This window comes from Leuciscus leuciscus, assembly GCF_965113295.1.
Source record: "Leuciscus leuciscus genome assembly, chromosome: 2".
NCBI lineage: Eukaryota > Metazoa > Chordata > Actinopteri > Cypriniformes > Leuciscidae > Leuciscus > Leuciscus leuciscus.
In genome coordinates this window covers 23,100,646-23,113,770 of record NC_138726.1, presented here as the reverse complement: position 1 = coordinate 23,113,770, position 13,125 = coordinate 23,100,646, and the positions used below count along the sequence as shown (strand labels likewise).

Here is a 13,125-nt window from a genome sequence, read left to right as displayed (position 1 = left end):
ATTATAGAATATGATATTATTGTATAAATATATAATATATCTTCTTTTCTTTTATTCTTTGTTCATATTTACAACAAGCCTGCCTGAAGAAGGTATTATAAATACCGAAACGTCGCGATAGGCTTGTTTTTCTATTCATTTTATTTGGTTTATTTCATTTTATATAATTTTTACTCTTTCACACTTTGATTTCTTGAGATACTTACAGGATGGACGTCTTTAGAGGCCGTGTGAGACAAAGAAATGCTCCACGATACAGACTACTAAATTACACTACCACAAAAAGCGTCCAAACTTTGCAAAAGAGCTTCCATGTTGCGCCAAAATACTTAATTTGACGTTTCCATGACAACGGTCCGAGTTGAGCTTCCGGATCACGTCTTTACTGTAGTTTGTTTTCTCTTTTGCAGCACTTCATAGTTTTTATTGGAGAAAAACTATAATCGGATTGGAGTAGAGCATTTCGAGAGATTTTATTGTTAATATAGTTTTAATACAGATGTAAAATGGACTGTTAAACGGCCCATAATGGTTATTACGTTCTTTAGGAAACGATAGGCTCACAGAAAAACAGCCCAAATCACAGACATGGGGATTCGCACGGGACTGGTATTATCAGAGGACCCCTGTGTTGGCCGAAATACGGTAGGTAATTTTCGGGGGAATTTTTACAGACATGTTTACAGACATGGCAGATTCGCACGGGATAAAAATCACAGACGACCTCTGCGATTATTACAAATTACCGGAGGTCCCTATAGGTAATACTAATCCCGTGCGAATTAATATTACAGACGTCCTGTGGTAAAATGACATTACTCCATCTACCCTTGTAAAGTTAATCCCGTCCGAACAGGGCTTAATATTTATATCATATATAATTTATCAGTTAGAGCAGAAATTAGGGCTTGGTCGGGACAGCATTCTTGCATTCTTCACCCGTATTGGACATTTTAAGATGAAGCAGAAATGTGCTCACCCACAGAATTAGACACTGCCGTTTTTTTACATAATGCATAAAGCTTGTTTGGTTAGTCTGTTGAGTTGGATTGCTATGTCACTACGAGAGAACTGCTCCAGAGTTTGTTTTAAATCAGAACGAGACTACCTTGTTCAGGTGATCTTTGACTGATTATTTTGGTGCAGATCCAAGTGTGATTGCCGCATTAAATATTCCTAAACAAACCGAAGGGAAGGGAGAAAACATGCCAAGTTCTGAAACAAGCACTCCAAACGAGTCAGGTGTGAAAACGCCTTTAGTTTTAATACATGGTCTTTTTGGTCTGGCAAGGACATTTTTGCAATTTCATAAACAGATTCTCATGACTTGATCCCTTTAATTCCACAATTAATACATAATGCTTACTAATGTGCCCTAAAGGCATCAGACAGACTTGGGCTAATCAGGATATATTTAAAACTTACAGTACAAATGTGAGTCCAATTTTCCAGATCTTTAAGGGCTTCGCTGGGTAGATCTTGTTTATAATGCTCTCGATAAAGCTGAGGCAGCTTGGATACCCAGAGGCCATTGCTGTGCTTGTTAAGAACCTCTTTAAGACGGGACTGCACCAGCTTGGGACTGTAAGGCGCAGAATGAGGCAGTCTGGGTTTTGCTGGAGTTGTGTTTTCATTCAGGTTAGAAGAAGCTATAAATATCAACAACATAAATGTTGCAGCTTAGTAACAATTCTGAATTGACAAACCATAAACTAAAACTATATAAAGATGCTTGATATTTTGATTGCTGAATGAATTTGCAGTGAATCCCTCCCATAAAAAGGTAATTTTTTTCAGACAAATATGACTTTCTATTACTAACAATTTTCTGGGTGGACTATCGCTTTAAGATATAACTAACAGCAACATCAGAATTCAGAACTGAATGCATGTTGACCTGCGATGTCCCTCTGTGTAACAGCAGGAGCTTTTTCATTCTTGAGACAGAAGATGACTGTTTTCTTTTCATCCTTAATGAATATCCCATGCCTGGAATGTTTTCTTGGAGAGGAAGTTGCTATGGACTCCAGTATAATTGTAACCTTTAAAGGAGCTTCTTGTGGATAAGAATGTTTAGGCGGTCTGCATATTTAACACTTTTCCACCCAACATATACTCACAATTGCCCTGCTGTGGATTTCGGGAGAGATGGGTATGGACTTCTTTCTGAAATCTGGAGGGAAGGGTCATCCTTTTGTCTGATCTAGAAAATAAACAAACAAGAGATTATAGAACAGGTAATATCTGTAAAATATAAATTTGTTGATAAAAGATGCCCTTTTGGAACGATTATATACGATAACGATTATATACTTGTATACTGCAAGATTACAACTTAAGGCCCGTTCACACCAATGACGATAACGATAAAGATATAGTTCTAAAAATCTTTCAAAATATAAAAGAATAGCAGAGTCCACACCCCAACTGAGAGGAACGATATCATTGGCATTACTTTTCGAACGATTTTTTCCAGTTGATGAACAATAAAAATATTGACAGCCAATCAGAGTCCATCCTGCTCTAAAGTGCTAAACTGCAGAGCACGCTTAGAATTAACAGAAGGATAGCATCCGCTGGTGTGTGCACACATCGTTATAGTTCTCTTTATAGTTATCATTCTTGGTGTGAGCGGACTTTTAGTATCTTTCCCCTAAGATTTCATTTGTTGATGGAGTGTATCCAATATTATAAAACAGCCAAGAACAAGACTCAGACCTAAATAGGTGGACAAAAATAACCCAGTTCTGATTTTGGTCCAAAAGAAGGAACCTCGGTCCATATTTTTTACTCAGGCCACTAAAAATTACATTAATTATAATTAACTCTCTCTCTCTCTCTCTCTCTCTCTATATATATATATATATATATATATATATGTACACTCACCTAAAGGATTATTAGGAACACCAAACTAATACTGTGTTTGACCTTTCGCCTTCAGAACTGCCTTAATTCTACGTGGCATTGATTCAACAAGGTGCTGAAAACATTCTTTAGAAATGTTGGCCCATATTGATAGGATAGCATCTTGCAGTTGATGGAGATTTGTGGGATGCACATCCAGGGCACAAAGCTCCCGTTCCACCACATCCCAAAGATGCTCTATTGGGTTGATATCTGGTGACTGTGGGGGCCATTTTAGTACAGTGAACTCATTGTCATGTTCAAGAAACCAATTTGAAATGATTCGAGCTTTGTGACATGGTGCATTATCCTGCTGGAAGTAGCCATCAGAGGATGGGTACATGGTGGTCATAAAGGGATGGACATGGTCAGAAACAATGCTCAGGTAGGCCGTGGCATTTAAACGATGCCCAATTGGCACTAAGGGGCCTAAAGTGTGCCAAGAAAACATCCCCCACACCATTACACCACCACCACCAGCCTGCACAGTGGTAACAAGGCATGATGGATCCATGTTCTCATTCTGTTTACGCCAAATTCTGACTATACCATCTAAATGTCTCAACAGAAATCGAGACTCATCAGACCAGGCAACATTTTTCCAGTCTTCAACTGTCCAATTTTGGTGAGCTCGTGCAAATTGTAGCCTCTTTTTCCTATTTGTAGTGGAGATGAGTGGTACCCGTGGGGGTCTTCTGCTGTTGTAGCCCATCCGCCTCAAGGTTGTGCGTGTTGTGGCTTCACAAATGCTTTGCTGCATACCTCGGTTGTAACGAGTGGTTATTTCAGTCAAAGTTGCTCTTCTATCAGCTTGAATCAGTCGGCCCATTCTCCTCTGACCTCTAGCATCAACAAGGCATTTTCGCCCACAGGACTGCCGCATACTGGATGTTTTTCCCTTTTCACACCATTCTTTGTAAACCCTAGAAATGGTTGTGCGTGAAAATCCCAGTAACTGAGCAGATTGTGAAATACTCAGACCGGCCCGTCTGGCACCAACAACCATGCCACGCTCAAAATTGCTTAAATCACCTTTCTTTCCCATTCTGACATTCAGTTTGGAGTTCAGGAGATTGTCTTGACCAGGACCACACCCCTAAATGCATTGAAGCAACTGCCATGTGATTGGTTGATTAGATAATTGCATTAATGAGAAATTGAACAGGTGTTCCTAATAATCCTTTAGGTGAGTGTATATATATAGTGCTGTTTTTCTGTCATTTGAAACATAATATTTTGCAAATGTCGACACAATCTATGTCGACAAAATGTTGAAACAAATAAATATGGTGTCACATGACATAATTATATATATATATATATATATAATTATATAGCTTATACAGCGTCTGCGTTTGTGGCGTTGCTCCCGTTGAAGCACCGTTTCTCTGTTCAAAGGCGCATTAAATCTATTATATTCATATAATTTAATTGTATATTAAATTATTTCATTACTATTGGTAAGAATAATGTCATGATCCTGCCTTCCTGTCTCTGATTTTCAGAGTTTTCGTGTCTGCCGTTGTTGGTTTTTGTCATGTTTTGTTGGTTTGTGTCCATGTCTCAGTCCGTCATGTCACGTGTTTAGTGTTCCCTTAGGGAGCGTCTGGAAGCCGCTCCTTAGGGGAGGGGTTCTGTCATGATCCTGCCTTCCTGTCTCTGATTTTCCCTGGTCTTGAGGCAGGATCATGACAGGCCCATGTTTTATGTGCAAGCACATGGCCATTTGTTTGGGCCATGTGCTTGTGTTGTCTCGTCACCTAGTCCCGCCCCCTTGTTATCCTCGTTTTGTCATTATTGCTTCACCTGTGTCACCCGTTTCCCTCATTAGTTTCTCCCTATTTAATCCCCTCATGTTTTCTGTCCTGTGTCGGTACATTGTCTAACTTTGTGTGTTATTCATTGTGAAACCTTGTGAGTATCCTGTCAAGAATATTGTCTAAAGAAAGTTCTGTTTTTGTTGTTAGTTTATAGTCAAGTTAATTGTCAGTCATAGTCTAGTTTAGTCACCTGTAATCCTGTCTTGTTTTGCCCCCTCGTGGGCTTTGTTTTTCCTGTTATTTGTACAATAAACTGTTGCTGTGACTACTGTCTGCAATTGGGTTCATCTCCACACACCCACATAACAAATAAGACATGTTACCTCTCAAACATCATTCTTCCTTTTTTTTGTAATTTTGTCTGTTTTTTACAATCTAAAAAGGGTTAATCAGAAAAATAATAGCTAACTACACCTGTTTCTGAATATTGCTTGATCAAGTATTGATATAAATAGTATTTATAACGAAGTATGAAAACATGTCAATTGTTAATAAAAATAATTTTATGCAAAAAAATTTATAATACATAATAAAGTTTTGTTTCAAAACGGATGAGGAAAATATAGTGCCTTGTAAATCTGAATCACGATTTCATGGGCAAGATCTGGCAAGATCTTTGACAAATGAAAATCACAAACATGGCACTTGTTAATAAAATAATTTTATAAATACAATGTATTAATATGTAATATAATTTGATCTGAACCAATTCTAAAATTAAAAATTCTAAAGATTTTTAGAATTGTTAAGACGGCAGCTCTATACCATTTAAAAAAAGTTAAATATAGGCCTACACAAATGAAAAGTTAGGTCACAGCTGCATCTATCTCTGAGGAAAAAAATATTAGCAGCAATTTGATGTTTTTGATCGATTTGATGTTACTGAACTCGGTTCTCATTTGAACTATGTTCTCGGACACGTCAAAATGTGACATATTCAAGGCTTACGTTCAAGATTGTTGCTATTAGACCGAACATTTTACTGTACCAATCTTTTTTATGGATCTTAAATTTTACATAGAGGACAAATGAGCTGCCCTGTGTACAAACCCATGGGCTTCGTCACATAAATGCAGTTACATGCAGTCCCGCTTCACCGTGATCTTCTGATTAATATTTACTAATTTAGTAATAGGCCTATTATTCTTGAAAATAGTAAGCGGTAAACTGGCAAATTTCAATGGTCTCATTGCTCTCTGCATTTTACTAAATATTTGCGATGCAAAAGATACAATATAATGTGATATACGCTTAATTATGTATGGAGGGCCGATTTTTTTAGCGATACAACAAAACTTATATGACAATGCTTTTTTTTTAGGGATGATGTCATTACGCACACCATTTTATCGGTAAAGGGCCAACTGGATGGAAACAGGCTGGAGACAGCAAATGTAACAAAAAAAAAAATGTATGCATGGGTCTCATTCATGAAACACGAGCAGAACGAATTTTTGTGTAAATCGTGTGTAAAGTGGTTCTGGCGTAAATTTTCGGATTCATTAAGATGTTCGTATTTTCTAAATGTTAGTTGGTACGAAAGAAATCTACACCTGCTCCCAGCCACGCGTAAATAGTGCGTTTAACATCCAAACGTTTTGCTCATTAATAAGGCTGCATTTTAATTCACCTTAATCGGGTACATATTTACACAGCATTTTGAAAAAATATTATATATAGTAATTACATACGGTTTTTCTTTTTACTTTTATTATGAGAGCCAGTAATAGCATCTGCAAACGGAACACAAGTCCGCAAGTCACAAGTGTTGCAGTCAAGCTTCATGTCGAACCATTTTCTTTTCACTTCTGGGACTGTTCGATTTACAGATTTTTTAGGACCTGATACGCCACTATGTACGCTTAAAGGGATACTTCACCGTTTTTTCATATTAAACTATGTTATTCCCTTAACTAAGACGAGTTGATACATACCTCTATCGTCTCAGTGCGTGTACTAAATCCCTCTGTCTTGCGGCGAAACTTTGTTAGCCCAGTTCATTTAATATGGGCCAAGCAGAGAAGCTACCAAACACCTCCACGTTTTCCCTATTTAAATACAGTTACTCGCGAAGTGTAACTCGACCTAGGACGGTGACACAAAACAAAACGTTGCGCTTTTCTAAGCGTGTAAAATGGATAACTATTTTGTATGGCGGAATACCATAGCAAGTGCTTGTAAGCACTTCGACTTGGCGCAGTAATATCTTAAATTTTTATCTTTATCTTTAAATCTTAAATATCTATAAAACCGGTGAGATATTACTGCGCCAAGTCGAAGTGCTTACAAGCACTTGCTATGGTATTCCGCCATACAAAATAGTTATCCATTTTACACGCTTAGAAAAGCGCAACGTTTTGTTTTGTGTCACCGTCCTAGGTCGAGTTACACTTCGCGAGTAACTGTATTTAAATAGGGAAAACGTGGAGGTGTTTGGTAGCTTCTCTGCTTGGCCCATATTAAATGAACTGGGCTAACAAAGTTTCGCCGCAAGACAGAGGGATTTAGTGCACGCACTGAGACGATAGAGGTATGTATCAACTCGTCTTAGTTAAGGGAATAACATAGTTTAATATGAAAAAACGGTGAAGTATCCCTTTAAAAATAAAATGTGGCGTTTTGAATGAACTTTTACGTCCCATTTACGACTGATTGGAATTCATTAACACACACACACATTTCACTATCACGTCTGACGTTTACGAAGTATTTGTGAATCAGGAGAAGAGTTTTCGGGAAGGTCTCTTTACGTGCAAATCACTCACATATTTACTCGTATATTTACGAATGTTTCATGAATGAGACCCATTAACTTTGTCGATAACAAAACGTATTGTTTTGTTTGCTATTGTGAATGACTCATCCTTGTATGTTTAAATTTATATTTATTTATTATAATTACCTCTTAATGTTTAATGGAAATATCTTAACAATATAAATCTGAAATGACAGATTTCTCTCTGGTGATGTATACAAGACTTTCTATCTTAAAGATATATCAAAACTATCTTAAACGCCACCCCTAAATACATATATTACATACTTTAGTCACTAAGGTTTGGAATTAACTTTTTTTTTTTTTTTTGTGAACTATCCCTTTAAAAGCTATGAGAGGAAAATAATGCAAAATAGCATTATGTTACAGAAATAATACTATTATAGCAAATACTACTTAATACTTTGCTTGGTTATCCTCCTAATCATTAATGAATTGGTCGGCCGAACACAGCACAATAGCCTAGAACAGTTTTCATAAACTCAACGGACAGCAGCAAAATACAACAAATACAATGGTGAAAAGCAGACATTTTGGCAAAGTGCTGCAGCGTGATAAAGCAGGGGTGCGGAGGTCTTATTGCATATGATTCTAGGTGTCAGATGAACCAAAATCCCCCTCACTCTGTACCAAAGGGAAAGTGCTGATTCATTGTGGACTGGTTTAGAATGGCTAATCTGTTAGAGAATGGAGGGAGGATTAACAAACCCCAGTACAACCGCTTAACTCTGCCACCCTCGTCTGTACCCTCACAGCCATTGTGTGTGTGCCACAGTAAGCGATACAGAACACAATTCTAAAGAGTGAGGTCAGTTGTTTGCTCTCAATGATTTTTGGCTGAAGTGATCTCACACACACACACACACACACACACACAGACAACACCCTCCATTCGATCGCTGAACAAGCACTGGGTTCAGACAACACTGAAATGCTGAAATGCTCTGTTACTGCCAATTAAATCAGACAGCATCAACAGCTAGAGACATCCAGTTGCTTAACTGGAAAATTAAGAGTCTGTGAAGAAATCAAGAGCTTGGCATTTCTGTTTACTCATTAGGACTTGATTTGTATTCTCAGCTACTTGCTCAGCAAAATGCTGCTCACACAATGGGAGCACTTACTTGAAATAATGTTTTTTTGAAAGTATCAGCTGTACATGAATCTTTCAAAATATGATTTTTCATTGTCTTTCTAATTACTTGAAATTATTAATTAATCTCTTAATCTGGCTAAAATATATATACATTTTACCTATCAACTCCAATTGACAGGCTTTTTTTTCTTTTGAGTCTTTCACCTTTCTGAAGGAAGGGAGGGTTTCCTTGTGGGTGTGTTTGGGGGGGTGTTGTGGGGTCTGCCGCCCTTCCCATCAGGCTGGGCATCCCTCATGCTTCCTGTGCGAGTGTCTCCATGACCCCCTCCACGACCTCCACCTCGCCCCACACGTCCTCGAAGATCGGGCTGTCTCAGAGATGTCCTTGGCTTTGCTATGAAGGAGATGAGACAATATCTAAATCAAAAAAGCATTATACAAAATATAATCATAGCTCAAAATAATACACATAGTTTTGGGTCTATTAGGCCCCATCCACAAGACAGAATTATGACAGAATTTGAGTGTCCTGTGACCCATTTACAGTGTATGATAGAAACTGTCTCCTTAGTGTCTTTTCTTGCTTGTAATAACAATTTCTGTCAACATACCGCCATTAAACCAGTATTATTACAGGATATCACACTGTGTTTACACTGGATGCAAAATCTTCTCCTCCAATGGGTGATAGGAGTGTAACCTGAGACCAGATCAGTCCAATTCATGTTGGTTTAGTGAACCAGTTCAATGGATTCACTGAAAAAAATCCAAAGAACTAAAAAGAACAAATTGTTCACGAATCAGATATTACTGCTTCTCTCATCAAGGAGAGCTATGTCAGGTGAATGTCAAGATTTTCAGTGAATTATGGCTTAGATATCTGTCTGTTTGATACAAAAACTGTAATATAGCTTCAAAAGACTTGGAAAATTGTGCATGAATCATATGAACCGCTTTTATGGTGCTTTTGCTCCTTTTGTGCTTCATTTCTCATTTTTGTTTCGTGGAAGAAAGAAAATCATTCATTACATGTTGGGAACAACATGAGGGAGATTAAACTATAACAGATTTTTAAATTTTGGGGTGAAATATCCCTTTAAAAGTCATCAGACCAACTATAAAAACATTAGCTATGTCACTTTGTACCTTTAATCAAACAGCATTGTAAGCAAGAGCAAACATATGTCAGTGCGCTTCACAAACAATCAGTGCACTTTATCAGATCATCTAAGGTATTACTCTGCACATTCTCCAACAAAAGAACCATGAAGTTTCTGGAAACACACTGCACAGCAGCATTATCACTAGAAATTAGGACATGAAACAAAAATATTACCCTCCTCTATATACATTCTTGAAAACAAAGCATATGGAATGCAACATTTATGTACATTTACATAATCAGTCAACCGGAGACTATGACTTAAAACCCATATTGTCTCATATACACATTCAGCATGACATCATACCACTAACCTGACTGTAACAGAATGACATCATACCTTCCAGCTGACTGCTTTCTAAAAGTGCGAGACGTCCAACTGGCCTAGCATGGAGAGGTGGCAGCAATTTAACACCTTTATCACTGTCTACAGCCCTCCTGAGATTCCACAGGCTGATAGTTTCTACAAGACAGCGGACAGTGAGCTAAGAAGAGAGAACCAGGCAGAGCAGCGGCAGTTGAGTCATTAAATAACAGATGAGGGAAGAAAGAAAAAAAGAAACCGTTTCAGACCATCCTCCCCTGAACAGCCACGCAGGCTCTGTTATACCTCTCCACAACACCGCAGTCTCCAGACCTCCCTCTCTCTCCCGCTTTCTCTCTCACTAGGTCAATACAGATGCCGGCTTTCTGCTGTATCATGGCAAGCAACTGATCAAGGGACTGCGTGAGTTTGAAAATGCCGGAGCTGACTGTGAGTTTGCAGTTCCCAGAACAGTTGCAAACTGTTGTTAGATCTGAATGATCTAATGCAGATCTTTATTCTTAGTACATCCAGAACCGTGCTCACATCCTCAGAGGAGTTTAAATAGGCCATATGCACAACCAAAAAAGACACAAGATGCACAGGACATTAGATGATGTCCTCTATATAATGGCTTCTGGATAACACATTAAAAGAAGTGATGCGTCTACAGTCGCAATTGTGCAACAAAACTGTAAACTAAAATATATATTTTTTAAAAGAATAATAATATACTTGATTTCTAGTGAAATTTGTATGTCATGTATTTTAAATACATTTGCAATTACACATTTGTAATGATTGAGTTGCAATTTAGCCCATTTAAAATAAGTTAACTTAATTGAATTAAGTTATATCAAATATTTAAAATATGGAATCTCAAATATTTATTTTCATATTTGTACGGTATTTTCTTTGTATTAATTGTGTTTTGTGATGTGTGTGATTGTATTGTGTATATGTGAGCCTTTTAACCTAAGACGAATTTCTATCACTGGTTGATAGATAATAAAGTTTTTTGAATTTGAATTTGAATAACACACTACAGTTATAATCAAGTACTTTAGCATGACAGTAAATACATCAAAATAAGTGTACTTATTTAAAGCACGACAAAAGATTATTCAAACATAATGATTTATAATGTACTTTAAAGTAAAACCTTTAGCATACATCATCTATATGATGTCTTCTGGCTATCACATTACACAAAGTGTTGTGTCGGTCCACCGTTGAAATAAACAAAACTGATGCGAGTCTCACCGTTCAGTACAAGAGGAGCTGCAAGTTTGACTCTCATTTGACAGTTCACCATCTGAGGTCGGCCGGTCTTCTTTGCCGTGCGCTGACGGGCCGCAAACTTAGTAATGTGGGTCATCTCGTTCCCCGTGGTAGCATGGCACACCACCTATGTTTTTTTTTTACCATTTAACATTTTAGTATTCACATTTACATGCTGAATTAGTGTATTTGAAAAGGTAAGTGAGAGTCTTACCTCTCCACACTGCCCTTTATCCAGTTTCACCACCAAAGGCATGCTGTGCAGGAGGGAATCCAGTGTGGCATATCCCATCTGTTTATACGGTATGAGCTCACCCGTCAGGTCTTTATACTCAACCTGCAGGTCGGACAGTGACACGCCATTCTTACTGGACTGGAGAACCGCCCGTACCATCTTTTTCACCAGTTCTTCATCCGCCATCTTAAAAAAATTAAAAAGTAAGTGTTGGATTTGGTCTTGAATCCAGCATTCAAAACTTCTGGGTCTGTAAGACTTCCCAATGTTGTCTTTTTTTTAAAAGAAGCCTCTTTTGCTGTTCTCCTTCCGTTTACTTCCTGTGATTCCTTCCGTTTACTTCCTGTGATTCCTTTCTGTTTCCTAAGTTACTGATTATGCCTTAGTTTGAGTTCTAGCTGTGTTTGAAATCGCACCCTATACCCTCATTCACTACTCCCTACATTACTCCACTAATATAGTCCACTTGAAGGAGTGAATGAAAACGAGTGAGTGAATTCAGACACTGAGTGTGCCGGAAGGGCTGCCGCTTTTCCGTAGTTTGTGCTTGCTGTTTAATAATCATTGAGAATTGAAACTTAGCAAACTGGCAGCTACAGTAGTAATGAAAAGATTTATCTTGAACTCTGTAATTGAAACTAACATGTATAACATGTATAAATCAACTAAAAAGGAATTTATACCTGTATGATATTACGCTTTAGGTGCTGATTAGTTTCACCTGTGTTTAATTTAGCTCCATTTGTATTTAAGCCGTGTTTCAGTTTCTCCTGTGGTTTTCGTTTATGTATTGTGTGATGTTGTTCCTGTGATTATTCCAGTGTTTTCCTGAGCTTTGCATAGTCTAATAAATACTGTTGTTAACATCCTTTTCGTTTTCTTTGTGCTCTGCTACCAATACACACATGACAGAAATATTATGCCAATTTAAAACTGTTTTCTATTTTAATATATTTTAAAATGTAATTTATTCCTGTAATGGCAAAGCTGAATTTTCAGCATCATTACTCCAGTCTTCAGTCACATGATCCTATAGAAATAATTGTAATATGCTGATTTGCTGCTCAAGTAACATTTCTTATTACCATCAATCTTGCAAACAGTTGTGCTGCTTATTTTCATGAAAACCATAATATTTTTTTTTTCAAGATTCTTCGATGAATAGGAAGCTCAAAAGAACAGCATTTATTCGCAATAGAAATTGTTTGTACCAATAGAAACGTCTTTGCAGTCACTTTTGATTAATTAAATGCATCCTTTCTTCATAAAAGTATTAATTTCTTAAAAAAAAAAATATAGGCCTATTGTACTGAACTGACCCCAAATTTTTTGAATGGCTGTGTACTGCACATTTACATTTGATAACAATAAAACAATTTCACACCAACAGATCATTGAAAAGCCACATTAGAAGAATATACGAGGCTGGCCGGTCAGAGGTCATACTTGATTGTTAATGGATTTATGAGTTAAAGCTTTAGGTCCTGCATTGATCTCCTCTATTATGAAGAGTGTTATTGATTGAACACATAGAAAGCTACTAG

At 37.4% G+C, this 13,125-nt stretch overlaps 1 protein-coding gene across 2 annotated transcripts in view; it reads right to left on the bottom strand.

Moving 5' to 3' along the window:
- tdrd7b (tudor domain containing 7 b) overlaps positions 1-13,125 on the bottom strand; it is a 28,137-nt gene that overhangs the window by 13,157 nt on the left and 1,855 nt on the right. Inside the window, exons 2-7 of one of the 2 annotated variants that reach the window (XM_082151652.1) lie at positions 11,561-11,767; positions 11,329-11,473; positions 10,102-10,224; positions 8,804-8,993; positions 2,121-2,203; positions 1,426-1,649 (exon numbers count right to left, since the gene is read on the bottom strand). In XM_082151652.1, the coding sequence (XP_082007778.1) occupies positions 1,426-1,649; positions 2,121-2,203; positions 8,804-8,993; positions 10,102-10,224; positions 11,329-11,473; positions 11,561-11,767 (972 nt within the window). The remainder of the gene's footprint in view (positions 1-1,425; positions 1,650-2,120; positions 2,204-8,803; positions 8,994-10,101; positions 10,225-11,328; positions 11,474-11,560; positions 11,768-13,125) is intronic. The other variant, XM_082151653.1, reaches the window with a different exon arrangement.